The sequence below is a fragment of the Mirounga leonina genome, unplaced genomic scaffold, assembly GCF_011800145.1.
Source record: "Mirounga leonina isolate KUSES-001 unplaced genomic scaffold, KU_Mleo_1.0 Mir_114, whole genome shotgun sequence".
Taxonomy (NCBI): domain Eukaryota; kingdom Metazoa; phylum Chordata; class Mammalia; order Carnivora; family Phocidae; genus Mirounga; species Mirounga leonina.
In genome coordinates this window covers 35,176,377-35,202,527 of record NW_023270265.1, presented here as the reverse complement: position 1 = coordinate 35,202,527, position 26,151 = coordinate 35,176,377, and the positions used below count along the sequence as shown (strand labels likewise).

General features: G+C 36.3%; 1 protein-coding gene across 3 annotated transcripts in view; it reads right to left on the bottom strand.

Annotated features, from left to right (window-relative positions):
- SHOC2 (SHOC2 leucine rich repeat scaffold protein) overlaps positions 1-26,151 on the bottom strand; it is a 92,671-nt gene that overhangs the window by 48,134 nt on the left and 18,386 nt on the right. For 2 of the 3 annotated variants that reach the window (XM_035028867.1, XM_035028858.1), the window contains exon 2: positions 373-1,317. In XM_035028867.1, the coding sequence (XP_034884758.1) occupies positions 373-1,075 (703 nt within the window). In that variant the 5' untranslated portion in view covers positions 1,076-1,317. Of the gene's footprint in view, positions 1-372; positions 1,318-5,545; positions 5,635-26,151 lie in introns of those variants that run through there. The other variant, XM_035028877.1, reaches the window with a different exon arrangement.

The following is a 26,151-nucleotide window of genomic DNA, read 5'->3' as shown; positions in this document are numbered from 1 at the left end:
TAGCCTTAATGAATCTACTATACTTTTTAAGTATTTTTAAAATAGGTGGTAACAAGTTAAAAATTCAGGAAACATTTTTTTATTCCTACAAATTCACCTTTTCTCCAGTGAAAATGAAAGCAGAATAGGTTTATGTGAAACAGGCCCAACTACATCTATATTCTAACTCACTTTCTTAAGTTTATAACATAAGCTCAAACCATACACTAAAATTGCTAAAATTAAATAATTAAAGTAAAACATAAAGAAGATGAAATGTAGAAACCAGCTGTTTTTACGCAAGTATCAGATATTTTCTGATATGGAAAAGCACTTGACAAAATTATCTGGCATAACAAATACTACAAATAGTAGTAACCCAAGGTCTCTTACCAATTTCAGCAGGTAGTTGTTTGATTTTGTTCTCTCGAATGCTAAGCATGCTGAGTTTTGACAGATTTTTGATGTCCTTTTCCACAGTAGTTATACGATTAAAGCGAAGGTAAAGAGTGGTGAGAGAATCTAGTCTATACACCACTGAAGGAATTTCTCTCAGTTTATTATGCCGTAAATCAAGCATCCGCAGCTTCTTCAAGTTATCAAGAGAGTCAGGCAAACTGGTAAGTGAGTTTTCATTTAGAGCCAGTGTCATGAGATTTACTAGACAGCCCACCTCTGCTGGGAGGGACTGCAATTTGTTGCTATATAAATAAAGTTCTGTTAATTGAGTCAACTCTTTGATTGATGATGGCAATATGTGTATAGACCTCTTGGATAAGTCCAAACGCATTGAATTCTCTTCCCGGCATTTGTTGAGCTCTTTAATCACCTCTGCATTGCTAGATTTTTTTCTAGTCCCAGGTGCTGGATTTGGCCGTTTGATCGTATTGTCAACTGAAAAAGCCACCCCTGGTTGGGCAGCACTGGAGTCCTTCTTTCCATCTTTGGCATCTTTCCCTTTGGTCTTAGGTTCTTTTTCTTTGCTCTCTTTCCCAAAACCTCCAGAGGCTTTTGCCTCTTTTTCTCTTTCCTTGGCTGATGGCACTTTGGGATCTTTCTCTTTAGAGTCTTTTTCTTTTCCTAAACTACTACTCATGATGACTCAAGCTTGGGCAAAAACTACATGAACTCCTTCGTTTTATTTGCCAACAACAGTAAATGGAATTCAAAGATGAAGAGACAAAGATCCTACACAATCAAAAAAGGTGTTGGCTTGAAGAAGTAATCACCATGGAGTAATGGCCATCTGTTACATGTTGGATCTAAAAGCACTATGCCCATTTCTGATAACTTGTTCCAACGGGTAAAATGGTGCTGGTCAATGATTCATTAGAATTCCTGAAATACAATACAAAAAGAATATTAAATTACTTTAGATTATAATTTATATTAAGTAAATGGGCTCTGAAAAACAATCTTACTGAAACTTTGGCCATTTTTCTATGATTTGATGCAGTAAATACTTACTGAACACTTTCTACTATGCAAAATTCATTGAAAAACTATAAAAATTGATAAGGCAGGCCCCTATCTTCAAGAACTTTACAATCTAACAAGAAGAGGCAAGGTAAGCATACAAGTTACTCTAAGTTTGTAAAAACTAAAAAGTGGGAGAAATCATAATAGCAGCTAATGTTTGAGTGCTTTCTATGTATAAGCACTACTGTAAGAAATTTACAAATATTAATTTAAAACACGTAACAGCCCAAGAGATCAACTGTTGTCCCTATTTTAAAATAGAGACACCAAGGCACAGAAATACTTTTAAGTAACTAGTCCTGTGATCTTGGAAAAGCAACAGAGTTGAGATTCCAATGTATATATCCACAGCCTGTGTTCCTAACCACTACACTAAAACTGCTCTATCTGCAACTAATTGCCTGACAGCTTTAGGTAACAGAAAGGATTTCAAAGGCTATAATGATAGAATCAAGAACAGTCTCACAAAAGAACAAAATGGCAAAGTGAAATACGTACGGAGCACAGCAAATAGTTTAGGGAAAAGGACATTAAGAATCTGTACTTTAATAAGCATTCTAGGTGATTCCGATGCAGGTAGATCTAGGGACCACCTTGGAAAACAGTAACAAAGAGCAATCTCCAGTTATGTCTATAAACTAGAAACTGAATGGTGATAAGAATTCTTAAGGGTTCTAAAAAGTAGAAAAAGTTCACTGGTAAAATGACTGACCAAAAGGAATTACAAAGGCTGAAAAGATGAGTAAAATCTTTGTGAAGGAGTCAGTCCTCCCTAAGCATTTTGAAATTTAAAATATAATTTGTATCTTGTGACTCTGTTATTAATTTTATAAGTAATTGATCTTTATATGGTAGTAGGGCTTAAAGATTAAAGACAAAATGATTAACATCCAACCTGATTAGCTTAAGGGGTTAAAAAAAGTTAAAATTTTATGAAACCACCAAAAGTATTTGATAGTCTAAGTGCACAGGATCCTGCTAAGAATTTCTATACAGAGAACGTGAGCCCTACCCTTATACAAGGTTACAGTTTAATGAGATAGCCAAAACACTCACATATAACATAAAATAGTATAGTAAATCCTCAGACAATGACATATGCTATTGCTCTTTTGAGAAAACTGACATCAGTCAAAATGTCTGAGAAAGGTTGTGTACAGAAGTACAAGCAAGTAAAGACAAGGTGGCAAATCAGTCCAGGCAGATACAATGAAAGGGTAACTTAGGCCAAGAATACAGAACGATCTTAGTTTGCCACAGGAAAGAGAAAAGGTGGAACTTTGATGAAGCAAAGTCTCAGGGATGCAGTAATAATAGGAGCTGGGTAGAAGATTAATGTTCTGTAAATTCCAGACTAGAGTTTGAACTTTATCAGCCTATAAGATTCCACAGTTAAATAAACATGATTATTTTTGCTAGCGCATCAGAAAAGTTATTATCTTCCCACTACTCACCACCCCTTCAAAAAGAGAAAATAATTATTTTGATCTACAATGGAGAAAGACTAAGAAAACCTTCAGAGATACTGATTGAGAAAGCAATGCTGATGAGCCAAAATGAAAGCACATTTATTAAAATGATATAACAGTGAATAATGGGAGTATATATACACAGATGACAGAATACAGACATTGCTTATCAATTTGTATGTAAGAAATGTCATTATGCCAAGTTTCTGAAAATCAAATTTCTATTTAGCAAGATACGTATGTACTAAATCTCAAGCGAGATGCAGATGGTATAAAAAAGATGTCACATATTAAAGAACAAATCTAGCCTCTCATGAAGTATACTAGCAAAACTTTAATGCTTCTGCTTAATAATTAGATCTAAAAGCATTTTTATGATTTAAAAATAACACTTTTCTAAACACACAATTGGCATTTTTAAAGATGGAATCCTTGATCTCCTATTCTGAGGTTTCCCAAACTTCCCTAATAAAAAAATAAAATAAAATAAACTTGGGATATTGGTTTAAAAAAAAAAAAATTCCCAGGCTCTACCCTAAACCACTGAACTGGAATCTTTAGGAAGAGGAATCTAGGAAACATCTGTTTTAATAAGAAATGTCTCAGCAAATGCTTAACAAGTTTGGAAATACAGGATATAACCAAATCTTAACACTGAACATCTGAACACTGGTATATTTACTATTGTATTTCTTAAATATTATTCTAAAAATGAAAACTGAGGGGGTGGCCGGTGAGTTCAAGCCCCACCATGGGTGTAGAGATTACTTAAAAAAAATAAAATGAAAACCAAAGAACTACATAAATATTTGTATGTTATATACATGATACTATTATAAATGTTAAAAATGGTTCCATAAAAAAATAAAATAAAAATGAAAATTGAGGATAAAGGAGTGGGTCAGGGAAGAAATTGTATTGACAAAACAAGTTATTAATAATTTAGTTTCCACTGAAGTTTGAAAAGACTTCCCATAATATATAAATACCATAATATATTTGAAGCTCATTCTAGAGATACTTGAACTATTTTACAGTTTCCCTGCAAGAGTGATGGATTTGAACTGACCCCACATACTCATCCTATAATTCTTGTACCTAATGAGATTTATTGGTATACAGTTCAGGTACTGTTCATAAAAATATAACTAGCTACAGAGAACAGAATTTGGACTTTGACATCACCATACTGAAAGGAATTAACTAACTAATCGGGCTTGACTATTAACTAAAAAATTTTCACATCCAGTAAAAATATATGTTGTCTAAGATAACTAACAAATGACTTGACAGTCTCAAATTAAGTTCTGGGTCTAATCCAGATCTGAATCAGGTGACACCACTAAACTTTTTTGAACAAGAAAAATAGGATTGGGAGTAATCTTTCATGTTTCTTGGAAATAAACTATTCAACAGATTTTTTAAAAAATCCCTTTGTAACATTGTGGGAGACGGTTATATTTGCACAAAATTTGACTCTTGCACCCAGTTATGTAATAGAAAGTGACAGTACCCATTCTAAAAATGCTTAAAATCTAGTGAAAAAGCGTAAAATTGCACCAATTACTAAGCTGAGGCTAGCAATGGTGTTTTTATATTGGGATCTTCATCACTCCCGAAGATTCCTCTATTCCCTACCACCTAATAACTACCATACATAGAGTACTTGACATGAACTTTTATCTTATTTCAAATTTTCACAACCATATCAAGAAAGATATTGAAAGTGTCTCCACTTGGTTTCTTGAGTCCATTTTATCATTTGTCCAAAAATGATACAAAATATTACCAATTCTATCTGTTGACAGAAGTCTTAGTTGATAAAATTTTTTCTCAGGTACTTAGTTATGTTCTAAATTATGAAAACTCTCAACTTCAAATTTCTAAGTAGAAGAGTTCCTCTATTTCCAATTTATAGACAAGAAAACTGAGGCACTATAGTCAAATACCTGGTAAGTAAGGAAAAATTCAAAACCAGGTCTAACTGACTCTAAGCCCATATATGTTCTTTCCACTATTCCATGCTGTATTTCAAAGACAGCTATCCAAATCATAATTGTATGAGGATGCTGATTATAATACTTTAGGCCTCAATACCTTCTAAGCCAGGGGTCAGCATACTTTTCCTCTAAAGGGCCATACATTAAATGCTTTGTGGGCCAGAAGTTCTGTTACAGGTGCTCAATTCCATCACGTTAGCATGAAAACAGCTAGACAGTTGTAAATGACTACATGAGGCTGTGTTTCAATAAAAGTTTACCAAAAGAGGCCACATACTGAATTTGGCCCTCCAGTGACAGTTTTCCAGGTCGCTGTTTCGTATTTCAAATCATTCCTTTCAGGAACTGTATCTTGTATGCAAACTGGATGTAAGAAGTAAAAAAAAAATGTCCTTGTTCTTATAATACACTCAACATTACTTTTAGCTATTTCTAAAATAGCTACAATTTCCTAAAATCTAGGGGAAGGAGGACTGGAGGGGCGATGGAAGTGAGAAAGCACTAGCCTAACAAAATCTATTCTTGGTATAGACTACAATGATAATCATCACATGTAACAATTATTTTTTAAAAACACATCAATAGGCCACATACACTAAATATCTTCCTTAGTCTTACCTTAAATGTGAATGTGAAAGCTGTACAATATTGGATCTTGAATTATAATGAACAGGACTTCTGGTTCCAAACAAGATGGAATAGCCCATTTTACCCTGTTCCTCCCATTAATTATAACCTAAAACCTCGGACAAAATACATAAAGCAACTAGCAGAAGATTCTGAAAGGTAGAGAAAAGGAGGTGCCGTGGCTAGGGACTCTGGCTGAAGGATAGATAACCTGCTGGTGAGTTCTTTTTTTTTTTTTTTAAAGATTTTATTTATTCATCAGAGACCGAGAGAGAGGCAGAGGGAGAAGCAGGCTCCCCACTGAGCAGGGAGCCCGATGCGGGACTCGACCCCAGGACCCTGGGATCATAACCTGAGCCGAAGGCAGACACTTAACAACCATCTGAGCCACCCAGGCGCCCTGGTGAGTTCTTTTTTTGTTGTTCTTCTTGTTACCTACATATCCCGCCTGGCAGTAGAGAAGCGCATAATCCAAAAACACTGGTAAGTACCTACCAAAAAAAAGGTCCAAGAAAAGTTCTCTCTCTCTAGTCAAAGGACTATGAAGACAATGAAAAGAAGCTACAGTCTGGGAGAAAATGTATCCGAAATATATAAAGAAGTCCTTTAAATAGTAAGAAAACAATCAATCCAATTAGAAAAGGGGTGAAAGACTTGTAGTGACACTCCACTAAAGACATACACGTAAAGATGTTCAATATCATTAGTCGTTAGGGAAATGCAAATATAACTGCATGTCTATTAGAAGAGCTAAAATAAAAAATATGGATGATACCAAGTGCTGGTGAAAATGTGGAGAAACTGGATCAATCACTCATTGCTGATGAGAATGTATATTGGTATAGCCACTCTGGAAAAAAATTTGGCAATTTCTCATAAACATACAACCCAGAAATTATACCCATAGGTGTTTATCCTAGAGAAGTGAAAACTTAGGTTGACACAAAAATATGTATACAAACATTCATAGCAGCTTTATTTGTAATGCCCCAAAAGTGGAAACAGCTACCCCAATGCCTTTTATTGGGTGAACTGATAAACTGTGGTACATCCACACAATAGAATACTGTTCAACAATAAAAAGGAAAAGGAACAAACTATCCTTGCACATAAAAACTGGGATGGATCTCAAGGGCACTATGCTGAGTGAAAAAGTATCAAAAAGTTAATATATGTGATTCTGTATGATTCTGTTCATATAGTATTTTTAAATGACAAAATTATACTTATGGAGAGCAAATCAGTGGTTGCTATGGCTTAGGATTGGGTGAGAGTATGACTATAAAGGGGTAGCATGTGAGAGTTTCTTTGAACTGATGAAACAGTTGTGTACTTTGTGTGGTGGTTATAAGAATCTGTACAAGTTTTCAGAGTGCCTGGGTGGCTCAGTCAGTTGAGCATCCAACTCTTGGTTTCGACTCAGGTCATGATCTCAGTCAGGGTCTTGGGATCAAGCCCCACATTGGGCTCTGTGTTCAGCAGGGAGCCTGCTTGGGATTCTCATTCTCCCTCTCCCACTGCTCCTATGCCCCCTGCTCTCTCTCTCTCTCTCAAATAAATAATCTTTAAAAAAAAAAAGAATCGGTATAAGTTTTCAAATTTCATAGGACTATCAACAACCCCCCTCCAAAAAAAGACTGCCTGGAAAAACTGGTAAAATCTCAGACTGTAGTTTACTTAATAGTAATGTACCAATGTCAATTTCCTGATTTTGATAATTGTACTATAGTTACATAAGATGTTGTTATTGGTGGATAATAAGTGAAAAGTACAAGGGAACTCTCTGTACTATTTTTAAAAATTCTATCAGTCTACAATTATTTCAAAAGAAAAATGTAAATAATAAAATATAATGGTCAATACAAACCTACCATATGTAAATTATAAAAAAGCACACTGAGTTTTTTTCAATAAAATGGAAGTTTAAAAACCACATTTTAGAAAAAAAAAAACATTTTTTTTTAAGATTTTATTTATTTATTTGAGAGAGAGAGAGTGAGAGAGAGCACATGAGAGGGGGGAGGGTCAGAGGGAGAAGCAGACTCCCTGCCAAGCAGGGAGCCCAATGCGGGACTCGATCCAGGGACTCCAGGATCATGACCTGAGCCGAAGGCAGTCGCTTAACCAACTGAGCCACCCAGGCACCCGGAAAAAAAACATTTTGAAAATAACAATTTTTTAAAAAATAAATGAATAACAATTCATATTGGCTAGAAAAAGGTTTTTCTCAATCTTGTTCAGTATCAGATAAAAAATATACCCACTCACAGATACCATTCAATTTGGGAAGGTATATATTTCATAAACATTACCAGGAAAGAAAAAGTTCTTTAAGTACAAATATATTTAAATACACTTTAGTTAATATAATTATCATTCATAAAATAATGGTGAGTAAATCAAGAACACCCTAAGCATACATTCCCCTCTGTCTTCTAGATAAAGTTAAAAGATAATTTAACTAGAATTAGTTCAAAAGCTTGGCCATTATACATCAAAATACTCAGTAACTCCAGTTTTACTTGTCACCATATCTAACATAAACTGACCTTTTAGTAAAAAAAGAGAAAAATTACATGGAATGGAATGAGAAAAACATCTGCAGTGTCATCAGACATGCTACCATAAGTCTGAGGTACAACCTGCCAATATCCAGTAAGTAGTGCTGTGCTAATGTCACACCATTGCTCTTAGAATTTGAGGGTCAAATTAAAAGGACAGTTCCAATAGTTCCTTTGTTGGAAATAGAGAATTTCATTATTTTGTAATCCATCTGATAAGATTTAAATGTAAGTGATATAACTGACATGTATTACAGAATCAAAGGTGAACATTACTGTAGAAAAACAAAAGGTAAAAAAAAAAAAAGAAAGAAAGAAAGAAAAAGAAAAGGTAAACGAGTTCTAACTATATTAGGAGGTAGGGAGCCATAGACTAGTCTGGAGCATAGTTCTGGCAATATGGTAAAGAAGCAATGCACAGAAACTTTATTTACTCAGGCATTTTTATAAACAATCTACGTATGGAAGATGAATACTAGTAAGACATACATAAACAGTTCCTAAATGGCAGTCCAAAGACAACTTCAAGCAAAAGAAATACTACAATTACCTCATATAAGCATTTAACAAAATATATATTGAACCCCTCTGTGTGCCAGGCATCATGCTAAGTGCTGAATAAATAAAACAGACATGGTTCCTGTCCTCAAAGTGCTTACAGTCAGGTAGAAAAATGATAAAAAAGCATTCCATAAAGAGAAAATAAGATATAAAGGCTGAGATATGCAAGAACATTATGAGATAGAGGAGCTAAATGGAGGCCAATGTTTCACTGATATGAGATCAGACTGTAGTTAAGAAAAGAACAAGATTATGCAGGATTTTGTAGCCATAATGAGCATAGATTTTCTTCTACACCATTCAATGGTTTTAAGAGAATAACATGATCTATGTTTTTAATCTCTCTCACAGTATTGTACAGAGAATGGATTTCAAGGGAAAGAGTAGAAGCAGGAAACCAATTAGAAGACTATTACAGTAACTAGGTGGGACTTGATCTTACACTAACATATTACACAATAGATGAAGTGGATACATTCAAGAAATCTTTAGTAGGAAAACTAACAAACTTGATGTATTCTACGTGGCCAGAGAGGTTGAGGAAGAGAATTCTGGAGCTAAGAGGCCTGAGATAAAAACAAATGTGGACGTTATCAGCATACTGATGGCTCATAAGACCATGATCAGCATGAACAATACAAAAAGGGGGGCAGTGAGTTCAGGGCTACACTCAGGACATCTGTAACAAAGACCTTGATCCTAGGCAACCACAAAATTTACAGATAAGGTATAAAAGGTTTCTTCCTGGGGCCAAAGGATGGGCTAGAGTGGTAGGAAGCAAAATCAAAAGAATATGGTATCCTGATTATACCAAGTATTGAGAAAGATGTGGAAAAAATCGGAATCCTAACTCACTGCTAGTGGGATTGTAAAAGTTTTCCAATTTTGAAAACAGTTTGGCACTCTATTAAAAAGAATAAACTCTCACCATGTCAAAGTAGACCTATGAAAATAGATTATATTCTTTCAATGCACTGTGTACAAGTTAACTTTCAATACCTGCCATGTAAATATTATTCATGATCCATTATATCTAATATTATTTACCTCAGTGCTATGTCAATATGGTTCACCCGTATAGCCACCATGATAAAAAATATTCATGTCTTGGGGCGCCTGGGTGGCTCAGTTGGTTAAGCGACTGCCTTCGGCTCAGGTCATGGTCCTGGAGTCCCGGGATCGAGTCCCGCATCAGACTCCCTGCTTGGCAGGGAGTCTGCTTCTCCCTCTGACCCTCCTCCCTCTCATGCTCTCTGTCTCTCATTCTCTCTGTCTCAAATAAATAAATAAAAATCTTTAAAAAAAAAAATTCATGTCTTGTTTTAGATTAAAAGCTACATAGTACATAAATAAAAATTAAAAGGTAAACAATGCACATACTTTCTTGGTAAAAGAAATTATCAATCAATCATTTTCATATCATCAATATTGAAACTAGAAAAGCCTGTGAGATCATCTAGTACAAACTTATCATCCTTCCAATCACCCACTCATTCACCAAGCACCTATGAGTCAGGTACTAAACTATATCTGGGGCTAGAAAAGCCAATCAAACAAAAAAATCTTTGCCTTCAGTGATGTTACAAAGAGAGGGAAACAGACAAGTTATAAAACTTTGGGAAAGGTAATATGAGAGCACAGAGATGAAGGAGGGGTGGGAGGAAAGTATTGTGATGAGGCTACAACTGAATCCTCAAAACTGAATAGGGGTTCACAAATTCATTCTGTAGGGATGGGCAGATACTGTGTGCACAGGAATATCATCCAGACCCAGGAACCATAAGCAGTTTTTCTACGTTGGAGTTTAGGCCCCAAAATAAGGTTGAAAATCCAGACTGTCTAATCTTGAAAACCTGAGTATTCAAATTTAGTAATTTGGACTTTATTCTGCAGCACCACAATTTTCAAACCCTAATATTCCAGAAGGGTACTTTCAGGGGCTGCTAAGAGTAAATATGAAGAGCCATTAAAGTATTCCTAAAGAAGAGGGCATCTCACAGAACTATTTTTGAAAACTTACCTGATACTGTTCTGAATGATTTTAAAAGATCAGGGGTACAAAAGGAAGATAGAAAAATTAGAGGGCTACTACAAAATCTAATGACTGATTCTCAAACGCTCTCAAATCAGCACCAGACATGTTCTAGAAGAATCATTTGGGGAGCACAGAAATCCTAAACCCAAGAATGCTACCAAAATAAATATCTGGGGTAGGAAATAGCAATCTGTATGTTCAAAGAGTTTTCCAGGTGATTCCAAATGCAGGACCAAATTTGGAAACCATGTAATAAAGCCATGTGAAATATGATAATGGTAAATTCAACCACGTTTTTCTTTTTTAAAGATTTATTTATTTATTTGAGAGAGACAGAGAGTGAGCTTGTGGGGGGGGGGAGGGGCAGCGCGGGAGGGAGAGGGAGGAAAGCAGCAGACTCCCCACTGAGGGTGGAGCCCGAGGCACAGGGCTCCATCCCCTGACTCATGAGACCTGAGCCAAAATCAAGAATCAGATGCTTAACCAACTGAGCCACCCAGGTGCCCCCTCAACCACTTTTAATAAGAGTATTTTGGAATTTCTGGTTCATTTTAGGTTGTCTCAATGTTTAGGGAAGTGCTGTCGGCATTTAATGGGCAGGGGATGAAGGTATAAAAAACCATCCCTGCATGTTGCACAACCTTTAAATGCCCATCAGGTAGATAACTAGTTGAAATATCTATTTATAAATAAATTTTGAGTGCTTAGAACCTAACACCATTTTTTAAAGTAATCTCTATGCCCAATGTGGGGTTCAAAATCATGACCCCAAGATCAAGAGTTGCATACTCTACCAACTGAGCCAGCCAGGCGCCCCTAGAACCTAGCTCCATTTTACATATGAAGTCCAATTATTTTTATACTTTTCAGGAAATATAACAACGTCCACATTCTAGAAGGAAAGATACTTTGTTTAGCTTAGTACTTCAAGAATTATTTCTTTTTTTTTATTCATTACTCTGACAATCACTGACACCCATACAGATCTTGGCATTTGAGTCACCAACACAACACACCTATATAAGTTTGCATTTGCAACCGTTATGATGATATATGTACAAGCCTTTAGTCTTCCTTATTTTCTAGTATTGTGCCCGGGCATTTTCATATTGACAAATAAAATGTGTATCTTATTTTTCCTTTCAATTAACCAGTGTATTATAGTTTCAGTGTAAACCATCCTTTCAGAATAGTAAAAGGGGTTTTACAAAATAATTTGTTATGTAAATAGGATATAAGGTCTGAGGCATTTAAGAACCACTGGTTTAAATTACAAACAGATGTTAACAGTAGTGCATGAGAATAATTCAAGAGACATTTTAGAGACAGAATCAAAGTAGTCAGAGATGAATGGTATTAAGGAGAAGTAAGAGATCCAGAGTAATGTCAAACTGCTGGCTTAAACAACCAGATAGATGTAACATGAATTATTCAAGTTAGGGAACCAGAAAGGGAAAAAACTGTAAAATTTTGGACAAGCTTCTACTGAGGTTCCAGTGAAAATATCCAGGCTATCCTATTCTAGTCTACACTTGAAAATAGGATTTGGAGAGGCACTTGGGTGGCCCAGGTCATTATCTCAGGGTCCTGGGATCAAGTTGTGTAGGGCTACGTGCTCAGCAGGGAGTCTGCCTGTCCCTCTCCCTCTGCTCCTCCCCCCACTTGTACACTTGTTTTCTCTCAAATAAATAAAATCTTAAAAGAGGAAGGGGGGAAGGGGAGAAGAAGAAGAAAAGAAAGTAGGATTTGGAATAAAGCAGAAAGATCCAGGCTAGAAATAAACTTATGGCCTTGGTATCAACAGCATAATGGCACCTGAAGGTTTGAAATGAGAAAATCCACAGAGAGCATATAAAATAAAAAGGTACTGGTACCTTGGGGAAGATAAACATTTAAGAATAGGTGGATGAAAAAAAAAAAAGAATAGGTAGATGAAGACGGGCCCAATGAATACCTTGCTTTCTTAATCTCTGAACAAAATTCTAAGCTCACCTGAAAAGGTTACCCAGATGTCTAATTCTGCAGGTCAACTAAAACTTTTTCTTTCAATTAAACAAGCTACAACTACATCTGACTTTCTCACAAAAGGAAGCTACTTATAAGGTATTTTACTGACAATATGTATACATTAAAAAGAATGCATTGTTATTAAAAGATTTTTCTAGAGCCAAATCTATTTTTCATAAACATGAAAGAAATCAAAGGAAATTTAACTTTTAAAAAACTTTATAGAAAAATAAAAATAATTTTTCAAACAGGTAAGAAAATTTTTCGAACTGTAAGAAATCTTAGAGATAATTTTTATACCTTAATTTCAACTTTTTTTTAAAGATTTATTTTAGAAAGAGAGCAAGCGAGCGTGCACAGGGGAGAAGAACACAAAGGAGAGAGAAACTCAAGCAGAATCCACGCTGAGTGGATTCTGAGAGCCCAATGTGGGGACTCAATTTCATGGTCCTGAGATCATGACTTGAGCTGAAACCAAGACTCGGACCTACTGCGCCACCCAGGGCCTCTAATTTCAACATTCTTTAGGACAAGAAACACTTTGTGAAGCACAAAGATATAAAACCAGCAGAAGTGTCAAAGGCCACAGGCAAAAAGGCAGAATTGTAAGCAGTTATATCTGAAGAAACAGAGTGATCTTAAAGAAATGGATTGTAAAGGGGTGCCTGTGTGGCTGTCAGTTAAGGTGCTGCCTTTGGCTCAGGTCATGATCCCAGGGTCCGGGCATCAAGCCCCACATCGGGCTCCCTGCTCAGCAGGGAGCCTGCTTCTCCCCTGCCTGCCACTCCCCCTGTTTGTGCTTACCCTCTCCCCCTCTCTCTCTGTGTCAAATAAATAAAATCTTTATTTAAAAAAAAAAAAATGGATTGTAAAAAACCTGTCAGGCCCACAGAAGTTGCTTCATTCAATTAGGCATATATGGACTCAACAGTAGATGAGGCTCTTACAGGTGACTCTACAAAACCCACAATTTAGTACTAAGTTTCATGTCACCTATATATTTAGTATGTTTCCACCAGGTTTGGGGGCACATCTAAACATGGAGGCCTGTCAGTATAAGATGTCAAAGCCCAAGTGGAGATAACATCAGAGAAAATAGCACAGTAAATAACTCCCAAAAATTCACTCCACAAAAGCAATGTGAAAACTGGCAAAACCAGTTGGAATAAATTTTATCAGAACTCTGGAAATTAACCAAAAGCTTGCACCTGGGGTGCATTTAGAAAGGAAGTCGAAGGAAAGAAAGACTGAATCTCAGTAGGAACAAGCTTTGTGATATTATAACTTGTCCTAGTCCCATTCCCTGTTTTCCAGATGGATGGTAGCCTTGAAAAATTATAGCCCTAATTCCCAGACAGCCTAGCAGCCCCTAGAGGGAGCAAAACAAAGCTGAAGCTCACTGAAAGCTTCATTGCCCCCAAATTATTACTATCAGACCTGTCTGGTAGTTCCCAGAAATAGTCCACTTGCAATGCTATCCATATCTGACCTGACTCAGTGCTTGTCCATTGCAAAATAAATTTTCCCCAGGAAAAGGTTTGTTGAAAACAATTACAGGCAAGTGTTTTATACTCACAGCTGCCTGAGATGGTGGCCAACATTTGGGCCAAACAACAGACTAATCAAAAAGCTTTAAACAAAACAAAACAAAACTAGGAATGAGATATCACGGGGTCTTTGAAAAGTTCCAACACATCACTGGGAACCTAGAAGCTCATATACATGCTTAAGGCAGTATGCATGCCCGAGGTTGTATATATGCTCAGGAAAAACCTGAGAATGCCCCCAAGCTCTTATTTTTAACCATGGGGTCCTGCACAAGCAGGAAGTAAGGACTAAGGCAGAGTTGTCAGATGCCTGGTTGAGTGCTGGAAGACACATCCCAACAACAGAGTTCTTTGGCAAAGACTAGGAGATTTATTAGCTCCAGGCATTTAAAGAAATTTCTGTCCAGTCATTAGCTCTACCCACTAAGCTAAACAAGTAGAGACTTCAGTGGCCACACACAACAGAATTAGTTCAGAAAAGTCACTAAATCGACAACAACCACAACAAGCAGCAGCAACAATAGACCCTGGGGAAAGGGCAAAATCTCCAGTTGCCCTGTTTTGTTATTTAAAACACTGTTCTTTAAACAATTTTGTTATTTAAAATGTCCATATTATTGGGCACCTGGGTCGCTCAGTTGGTTAAGCGACTGCCTTCGGCTCAGGTCATGATACCAGGGTCCTGGGATCTAGCCTCGAATCAGGCTCCCTGCTTAGTGGGGAGCCTGCTTCTCCCTCTCCCTCTGCCTGCCGCTCCCCCTGCTTGTGCTCTCTCTGTCAATATAAATAAAATCTTATAAAATAAAAAGGCCAAAGGTAATTTTTCAACAAAATGTCTCATCAAATACAGACCACGAATAAAGAGATAAAAATTATTTGGGGATGGGGCGCCTGATGGCTCAGTCAATTACGTGTCCATCTCTTGATTTCAGTTCAGGTCATGATCTCAGGGTCCTAGGATTGAACCCCATGTAAGGCTCTGCACTCAGCACAGTCTGCTTGGGATTCTCTCCTTCTGCCCCTCCCCCTGCTCATTTATCTCTAAAATAAATAAAATCTTTAACAACAACAACAAAAATTATTTGGGGGAAAAAATCAGTCTCATGTTGAAAATACAATAACTGGGGGTGCCTGGGTGGTTCAGTCAGTTAAGCATCTGCCTTCAGCTCAGGTCATGATCCCAGAGTCCTGGGATCAGAGTCCCACATCGCTCTCCCTGCATGGCGGGGAGTCTGCTTCTTCTACTCCTCTCCCTGCCTGTTGCATGCTCTCTCTCCCTGCCCCCCCCGCAACACACACACTCAGTCTCTCTCAAATAAATGAAATCTGAAAAAAAAAAAAAAGATTTAAAAAGTAAAGTAACTGAAATGAAAAAGTCACTAGAAAGGTTCAACAAGTATAAGCACTCAGAAAAAAACAGTGAACTTCAAGAATAGGTTAATTGAGATTACCCAGCCTGAAGAACAGAAACAGAAAAAAAAAAAGAAAAATGAACAGAGCATCAGAAATCTATGGAACACCATCAAGTGAACCAACATATATATAATGGGAGATCCAGAAAGAGACAAGTGACAGATTTATAAGAAGAAATAATGGCCAAAAAGTTCCTTTCCAATTTTGAAGAAACACATTAATCTACACCTCCAAGAAGCTGAACAAACTCCACGTAGGATAAATTCAAAGAAATCTACACATAGGCATCATCACCGAACTGCTAAATGACAAAGATGACAAAGAAAATCTTGAGCAGCAAGAGAACTGACTCACCATGTATAAGAGACAAAAAGATTAACAGATTTCTCATCAGAAAATATGGAAGCCAGAAGGCAGTGGGAGGACATATGCAAAGTTCTGAAAGAAATAAAAAAGAACTGTCAATCAAGAATTCTGTATCCAGGGGCGCCTGAGTGGCTCAGTTGTTAAGCATCTGCCTTCGGCTCAGGTCATGATCCCAGGGTCCTGGGATCGAGCCCCGCGTCGGGCTCCCTGCTTAGCGGGAGGCTTGCTTCTCCCTCTCCCACTCCCTCTGCTTGTGTTCCCTCTCTCACTGTGTCTCTGTCAAATAAATAAAATCTTTAAAAAAAGAAAAAAAGAAAAAAAAGTCTATATCCAGCATTATTCTTCAGTGAAGGTGAACTTACCTAGAAAATATCTATTTGGATGGGTTAGCCTGGTGATGGTTATTAAAGAGGGCACGTTCTGCATGGAGTACTGGGTGTTATACGCAAACAATGAATCATGGAACACTACATCAAAAACTAATGATGTATGGTGATTAACATAACATAATAAAAAAAAGAAAATATCTATTTAACACAAAAGAAGACAGTAATGAAGAAACAGAAAAACAAAAGGGATAGGACACATAGAAAACAAATAGAAAAGTTGCAGGTGTAAATTATACCTTACCAATAATTACATTAAATGTAAATGGGTTAAACCCTCAAATTAAAAGGCAAAAGTTGGTAGAAGAGATGGAAAAAAGCAATTCGACTAAACGCTGTCAACAAGACACACATTATAGAATAAAAAACAAAAACAGATTAAAAGGAAAGAAAAAGGTATACCATGCCAATAGTGACCAAAAGAGAGCCACTTCATGGCTACGCATTATCAGATAAAATAGATTTTAAGACAAAAATTATTACTAGAAACAAAGAACATTTTATAACAAGAGATGAGTAAACTGAGTATTTGGCAGAGATTTTTCTGGAAAATGAAGGAAGTGAGCCTGTCACTTCACAGAAAACGGAGTATACTTGTATCCAATGACAAAATTAGACCTTAAAACAAAAATTAGAACTTTGAAAATATGTATCCTCTACCATGAATTTCAAAAGCTACTCAATATTTAAAGACTCTTCTTTAAAAAAGTGACCTTATTAACAAATGTGGGTTTTTAAATATTGCATAATAAAATGTCAACATTTAGAAAATCTGCGTAACTTAGGAAACCAGTATTGTCCAGTTGATTATTTAAAAATCACACATGGGTAAAAAATCCATTCAAAGTACAAGACAGATGAATGAATTTTATTTTAACAGAATGAAAAATTCATGAGATGGTACTAGAGAAATCAGACACCCAAAGGATAAAAACAGAAGGAAAAGTGAAAAAGGAACCTCAACCTAAATCTCACTGTAAAAAATATTAATTCAATTAATTAAAAAATTAATTAAAGGGGCACCTGGGTGGCTCAGTTGGTTAAGCATGGACTCTTGATTTCGGCTCAGGTCATGATCTCAGGGCCGTGAGATGGAGACCCCCATCAGGCTCCATGCTCAGTGGGGAGTCTGCTTGAGATTTTCTCTCTCCCTTCCCTCTGCCCCTCCCCCTGCTGTTTCTAAAATAAATAAATCTTTTTAAAAAAATTAATACAAAATCATGAATAGTAAAATGTAAACCTACTAAACTTTGAGAGGTAAACAAATGACAGAATCTTTGGGATCTAGAGTCAGATGAAGATTTCATAAGCATAACACCAAAAGCACAATTCATAAAAGAAAAATACTCACAAATCCCAATTCATTAAAATTTAAAAATTTCACATGGTAAAAGACCTTGTTAAGAGGATGGAAAGACAAGTATGGGAGAAAATATTTGCAAACCACACAGGCAATCTTTGCTGACTTATCTCTAAACACATAAAGAACACTCAAAACTCAATCTTAAGAAAACAAACAACCCAATTAGAAAATGGGCAAAAATACACACAAACCTTTCACCAAAGAGGAAATACAGATGGCAAATGGCAAAAAGATGTCTGACATCACTGGTCATTAGGGAAATGCAAATTAAAACCAATGAATTATCACTACACACCTATCAGAGCACCAGTGGTAATATCAAATGCTAACAAGGATGCAGAGAAACCAGATATCTCCTGATCAATCGCCCACCTATCAGAGCACCAGTGGTAATATCAAATGCTAACAAGGATGCAGAGAAACCAGATATCTCCTGATCAATCGCTGATAGGAAGGTAAAACAGAGGAGGGTATGGCCACTCGGAAAAAATAGTTTAGTGGTTACTTATAAAATTAACCATATACTTACCATATATTACCCAGCAATTTCACTCTCCCATTTACGCCAGAAAAGTGAAAATTTATGCTTACAAAACAAAAAACCTGTACACCAAATGTTCATAATACTGATTTGTAATGGGGGAAAAAAAAAGGAATCAACCCTTGATTGATGTCCTTCAGGGAGTGAATAGTTAAACAAACTCTGGTATAGTCAATACAATGTAACACTGCTCAGCAACAAAATGGAATGAACTATTGATACATTCAACAAGCTGGATGGATCTCAAGGGTATTTTGCTTAGTGAAAAAGTCAACCTCAAAAGGTTACATACTTTGTAATTCCATTTATACAACATTTCTGAAATTATGAAAACTATACAGATGAGGAACAGAATAGTAATTGTCATGTTAGGACAAGGTGGACAGGGAGAGTTTCTTTGTGATAATGAAACCATTCTGTATCTGGACTGTGGCTAGATGAATCTATACATGGGATTAGAAAGCATAGAATTATAGACACACCAAATGAATACAAAAAAAGGGGTACCTGGGCAGCTCAGTCAGTTAAGCGTCCAACTCTGTTTTGGCTCAAGTCATGATCTCAGTGTCATGAGATCAAGTCCCAAGCCCCACATAGGGATCCACACTGATCACTGAGTAGGCTTGAGATTCTTTTCCCCTCCCTCTGCCTCACCTTCTGCTCCTCCCCATGCTTGCACTCTCTCAAATAAATCAATAAAATCTTTAAATTTAAAAAAAAAAATGGCAAAAAACTGAATAAGGTCTATGGTCTAGTTAACAATTTTATACCATTGTCAATCTCCTGGCTTTGATAAAGCACTATAATTATATAAAATGCCAACACTGGGAAAAGCTGAGTGAAGTACTATTTTTGCAACTTCCTATGAGTCTATCATTTCTAAATAGAAAGTTAGGGGGAAAAGTTCAATGATATAGTTTTAGATTTTACATTGCAATTAAACTTTAAGAAATTAGTATCATTTGAAGTAGTATCAGTGAATATCTACAATTATCTGAAAAGGTTATTAAAATATTCCTACCCTTTCCAACTATATATCTGTATGAGGCCTGATTTTCTTCATATTCTTCAGCCAAAATAATATACTGTAACAGACTAAAGCAATTTTAAGAATTCAGCCATCATCTAAGACATTAAAGAAACTTACAAAAATGTGAAACAAATTCACTTGTTTTGAAAATTTCCCCCCAAAAAATACTTTAGGTTAACATGTAATGAGTTTTATTTTTAAAATTTCTTAGTTTTAATTATTAACATAATAAATATGAATAAATATAACACATATATAAAAGCTCTCTGGTGTTCTAAGTAATGTTTTAAGACTGTGAAGTTGTCCTAACACCAGAAAGTTAGAGAACTACTACACCCAAGTATTCAGGGATAATGGAGAATCAGATGGACAATTTACTCTCAATTAGAAGTGAAAGAAGTTATGTTACTGAACTCCAAACTTCTAAATTTATGATAATTTAATAATTTTTAAGGTTAATTAGAAATAAAACAGGGGTGCCTGGGTGGTGCAGTCAGTTGGACATGAGACTCTTGGTTTCGCCTCAGGTGATGATCTCATGGTCATGGGATACAGCCCCAAATCAGGCTCCAGCTCAGCGTGGTGAGTCTGCTTGAGATTCTCTCTCCCTATTCCTCTCACCCTCCCACTCGTGCTCCCTCTCTCAAATAAATAAATCTTAAAAAAAAATTTTTAAAAACAAAAAATATAAAAGGACATGCTGCAGACTAGGAATAGATCTTTGTAACTCATACTTCTAAAACAGGATTTGTATCCAGAAAATATAAAGAAACATAATAAATTGCTAAGAAAAAGAAATACTGTGCTAAAAAATGAGCATGCAATTCACAGAAGAAAATTCTTAAAAGGCCAATAAACATTGTTTGAAAACTATTTAGTATCACCAGTAATTAAGGAAATATGAAGAGATATTAATGCCATCAGGCTAGCAAGTGAAAAAGTCTGATAAAACCAACTAGTTGGGAGAATATAAGCCATGAGAACTCACTCACTGGTGGTAAAAGTAACTGTTAAAGCTACTTTGGAGAGGAATTTGGCAAAAACTGATGAATTTGAAAATGCCTATATCCACCCAGCCAATCATCAATTCTATTTCTAGGTATTTACAGTATGAAAACTTCTACACACCTGCACAAGAAGCTACTGTGGCAAGGTTACACTGCACAATGATAAAAATCAATGACTACACCTAGAGGAAGCAACATGGGAAAATCTCAGAAACAATGGTGAACAAGAACAAAGAAACATACAAGCTGCAGAATTATAAAGAATGGTTCCATTTGTATCAAGTTTTAAAACATACAAAATTAACATAGGTTGAGACAAATATCAAATTTAGAACAGTGGTTTCTAAACTATGTCTGAGGGTAAACAGAAGGTAAGATAGTATGCTAAACCAATGTTTGATAAATTATTTAATAAGCTGATTTCAGAGTTCAAATTTATATTTCCATTTCAAAGCAAATGCTTAAATGAATTCTGAGTTCTACCTTTGGCTGTATGAAAGATCTAGAAAGATATCGTCACTAGTCATTAGAAGAACATTTATTTAAAAATACAATGAGAAATAATGTTATATCTATCAAACTGATGAAAATATAAAACAGTGCTGGTAAGGATACAGAGAAACGGACATCTCATGGACAGCTGGTGGGCATATGATTCAAGTAAAGCTTTTACAAAATGTGGCTTCTTCATAATATAATTTGGAAGTTTTTGTTTGTTAGAAGAAATTTTGTAAATGTATATGAGAGCTACATTTACAGAAGGTTACAAAAATATATCCCAAACTGTTCATCTAAGTGCTTATCCCTCAGGAAAAGACATGGGAGTTGGGAGTGATGTAAGGGATGGGGGGGGGGAGGGGAGGGAGGGAGGGAATAGCAGGGAATAAGGTAAAGTAAATGGATATTGAAACCAAATCATAAAGGGCAATGGACAGTGAGCTAAGAGTTTGGACTCTGCCACAGATTCTTCATCTAGATCTTCTATGGAAGACACTGATGAACAGATAGGTATTCTGGGCCTGACTGACCTGGAAAGGAAGTTATGTGTCTGCATGTACCTCAGTTTGCCAGTACTGAAGGAAGACAGATATGTCTTCAAGCCCTCAGCTAAATCCTTTCCCAAAAAGCAGATCTCCATTCGCTCTGCTTTTACCTGCCCAGTTCCTAATGGTACAAGACTTGTTACCTCAGCTCAGACAGGTTGAGAGTTTATAAACTACTATCACATGATAACACTTGATTTCCAAAATAACCCTGTGAAGTAGGTAACCAAAGTGGTATTCTTCCCATTAATAGATAAGTTAACCAAGATTTATGGAAGTTAAATTATTTGCCCAATAGTATGGTGTGAATCTGACAATAACATCATGAGCAGCAACAGATAATATTTTCTGAGTATTTATTATATGCCAAGCACTGTGCTAGGTGCTTTCAGCTGTTACTTCATTAAGCCCTTGCAACAATTCTGAGGCAATTTAATCCCCATTTATAGATAAGGAAACAGAGGCTCAAGAGCAATCAAGTGACTTGTTAAAGATTACACAGACCATAAAGCAAAGTCATAAGACTAACATAGTTCTGATTCCAAAACCCATGTCTATACTATTTCAGAATACATTAAATAACTATAAATAATGATGTAAATAACCAGGATTTGACACATGAACCAAGGAAAATTTTTGACAGAACAAGATTTGAAAAGATATTATTGCTTTCTACAGTTTGAGGAAATGTTGGCTAAAAAGACCAACAAAACACAGAAAATCTAAATATCTTTAAAAAATTATCTCCCTCTCATCTAAGACCTAATTCTATAGGCCACACTAGTACTTTATGGAACATTCCGGCACTTAAAAGATAAATTTCTTCCAATAATATATTATATGTCTTAATGCATAAGTCACATAACCTTGAGTTCAATTATTTTCTACTGAGTTGCATCTTCTTGAAAAGTATGACAAAAAGAATGTATTTTATAATTTAAACAGTATGTCAGAGCTTAATTCTATAATCATTTAGGTCCACTTTTCCATTAATAGAATATATAAATAATTGTTTCCATAACTGACCACTAGGAAGTGATGATGCAGCTCAATTTAGAAGAGAACCTGACTCATGCATTCTTGACCCATGCACCAATTATTAAAAACTAGTACTAGGGGTACCTGGGTGGCTCAGTTGGTTGAGCGACCAACACTTGGTTTTGGCTCAGGTCATGATCTCATGGGTCACAAGACTGAGCCCCAAGACATGCTCCACGCTCAGCAGGGAGTCTGCTTGAAGAGTCTCTTCCTCTGCCCCTCCCCCTCACTCACACATGCCTGCACACTCTCTAAAATAAGTAGATCTTAAAAAAAAAAAAAAACGAGCACTACCTAGTCCTTATTAGTAATATTAAGAGTACATGCTTATTTTAAAACTATTTTTCTCTTAACTAAAAGGAAGAGAGTAATTCAGTATGTGAAGGGAGACACAGATATCCAGAAACTTCCTTGGGAAGTATTAAATTAAATTTATAGTAAATATGACCCACCTTATAACTTAACTCAAACTCTACCCTAAATTTTCATGTTAAATGGATCTATCTCCTTCCTAATTTCTATCTCAAAAGGAATGTGATTAAAAGTAATATACTGAAAAGAAAATGCAGTAAAAAAAAGACCAAAAGATCTGGAGCTGTACAGTTTGGATTCCAAATTCCTTGACAAACTGCAATGTGACCCTCTGAGCATAACTATACTTAAAGGCCTCAGTTTTTTTTATTTTTTATTAACTCTTTTTCTTAAAGATTTTTAAAAAGATTTTATTTATTTAAGAGAGAGAGGGGGGTGAGGGGAGAGCAGAGGGAGAAGGTCAAACAGACTCTGGCCGAGGGTGAAGCCCGATGTAGGGGTCAATCCCATGACCCCAAGATCATGACCTGAGACAAAACCAAGAGTCAGACATTCAACTGAGCCACCCAGGTGGCGTAAAGGCCTCAATTTTTTATCTGAAATATGAGTTTAAGGGGCTACATGATCTCATAGGTGCCTTAAGGCTCTAAAACTCCTACTGCTAAGTCTTAGCAGAACGTAGTTCTAAGGACCAATATTGGGTCTTCAACACATAGTAGGTACTCGAGAAGTACTTTCAGACTGGAAGAACAATTCTAACAAAACGTCCAGGTCAAAAAACAAACCCTTAGAATTATAGTAAAGATACTAACATAATTGTGTTTGGTATGTTCACAAACTGGGACAGTAGTTATCATTTATCCATATTTAAACAGATATTTTGGAATACCCTAACATGTTTACCTGAAAATGTTCTGTAATACATTCTTAGCATTTCCCGAAATGTATTTCTACAACATCTACTTCCATGGTTAAACAGGTTTATAGTTAGGATGAGATGTTTTTCAAACATAACTATATTGTGTCTTTATAGCAGCAATTATCCTTTTCTGATATAATAATGAACTCTGTGATGGAGAATAGAATATACAAGATTTCCCAATACATTTGGATCAAAAAACCTCTTCTAAGGAATATCTATAAAATCTCATAGAGTTTCAAGTGCCCTAAGTGCAAATATTTAGTAATAAGTACAGGTCAGCATGAGAGAAATTAGAACACTGATAGAATTTTACAAAACTTTAGTTAATTTGAAATTTTAAAAAAACATTGGAGTAATCAATAATTGGAGTAACAGGGGCTCCTGGATGGCTCAGTCGGTTAAGCGTCTGCCTTCGGCTCAGGTCGTGATCCCAGGGTCCTGGGACTGAGTCCCACATTGGGCTCCCTGCTCAGCGGGAAGCCTGCTTCTCCCTCTCTCTCTCTGCCGCTCCCCCTGCTTGTGCTCCCTTGCTCGGTCTTTCATTCTCTCTCTAATAAATAAAATCTTTAAAAAAAAACAAAATTTATTTAAAAAATAACTGGAATAACAAAGACTTAACACTGAAATCTATTCCAACAATCCAGCAGGCGTTAAAATTTTGTGAGGCTATTGGAATGTATTTGTATTTGAGGCTAACAAAGTAATATATTCCATCACACAGAAGGAATGGGATGGAAAAAATAATTCGTTTCTCTGAGCAGTCACCCTGCTCTTGCTAATGGACAAAGGATAGGTAAAACAGAACTAGGTCAAATTAATACAAGATTATGTTCAAATCAGAAAAGAAGAAAGCTTGTCCCCAGCTACCAAGATTTTTTTGAACATATTTCTTTTAATAGAGCCACTAAAAAAATAGACATTTCTCTTAAAAAAACAAGATGCCATTCAGAATACCAGATTATTCCAGCGCTAAAACGTATTACACCAAAAGACTTAATTTTTTTTTTTTTTTAAAGATTTATTTATTCATGAGAGACAGAAAGAGAGAGAGAGAGAGGCAGAGGGAGAAACAGGCTCCCAAGGAGCAGGGAGCCCAATGTGGGACTCGATCCCAGGACCCTGGGACCATGATCTGAGCCGAAGGCAGACGCTTAACCATCTGAGCCACCCAGGCGCCCAAGACTTAAAATTTTTTTAAAAATCTACGGGGGTGCCTGGGTGGTTCAGTCGTTAAGCGTCTGCCTTCAGCTCAGGTCATGGTCCCAGGGTCCTGGGATCGAGCCCCACATCGGGCTCCCCCTGATTGTATTCCCTGTCTCGCTGTGTTTCTGTCAAATAAATAAATAAAATCTTTTTAAAAAATAAATAAATAAATAAAACTCTACCATGTATATATAAAAAAAGTTCAATTTTTAAGGGTGCCTGGCTGGCTCAGTTGGTAGAGCATGCAACTCTTGATTTGAGGGCCATAAGTTCAAGCCTCACACTGGGTGTACAGCTTACTTAAAAAAAAAAAAAGTTGATTTTCAAATCCAACTGAAAAAGGAATCAACACCTAAAATTAAAGAACTAATGAACACTCTAACTAGAGGCATTAGTTTTTAGTTTCATTCTTGATGCTTTGTAATGTACAAGGCTTCATAAATACAAATTAAGTGATATAATCAAACTTGAATGTTACATTGTGATTTTTTAAAAAGATTTTATTTATTTGACTGAGACAGAGAGTACAAGCAGGGAGAGGGGTAGGCAGAGGGAGAAGGAGAAGCAGGCTCCCCACTGAGCAGAGAGCCCCAACATGGGGCTTGATCCCAGGCCTGTGGGATCATGACCTGAGCTGAAGGCAGACACTTAATGGACTCAGCCACTCAGGAGCCCCGTGATTTTTTTAATTAAAATATTTGATCGAAAAGAACTTCTATAAATGAACTGGTTTTGGCTTTCAGAAAACTACATCAGCATACATTTTATTCCTTATACTTAATAAATGATCTTAATTCTGATAAAACTGGGCCTACAGCCTTTACAATTTCTGGTGAAAATGGCAACGTATAGATGGTGTAGCCACCTTCTCCTCTTGAAAAAAAATCTCAAAACAACTAGAACAATGAGAAACAGAAGCAAAATCTACATCTGCATCCCTAAGCAAGAGACATCCCTAACCACATATATGAGAAAGGCTGCCATATGCAGTGAAGGTAGAGAGGGATGCTGGCAGATCTCAAGCAAGAGAGGTTTGCAGCTTCACATCTCAAAAGTATCACAGCTCAGTTCTCTAAAGTGTACATGGCATAGCCAGACGGGTAAGCCCAACAACCCCTTGTTTGGCACACGTGAAGGTTTCACAGACTTCATCTGACATTACTGACACAGGAGAGTCAGAACTGAACAAGAAAAAGGGTACATCTTTTCCTAAGCAAAAAATTATTGTACTTCAAAGCGAATTTTTGTGAAGCACCAGGCTG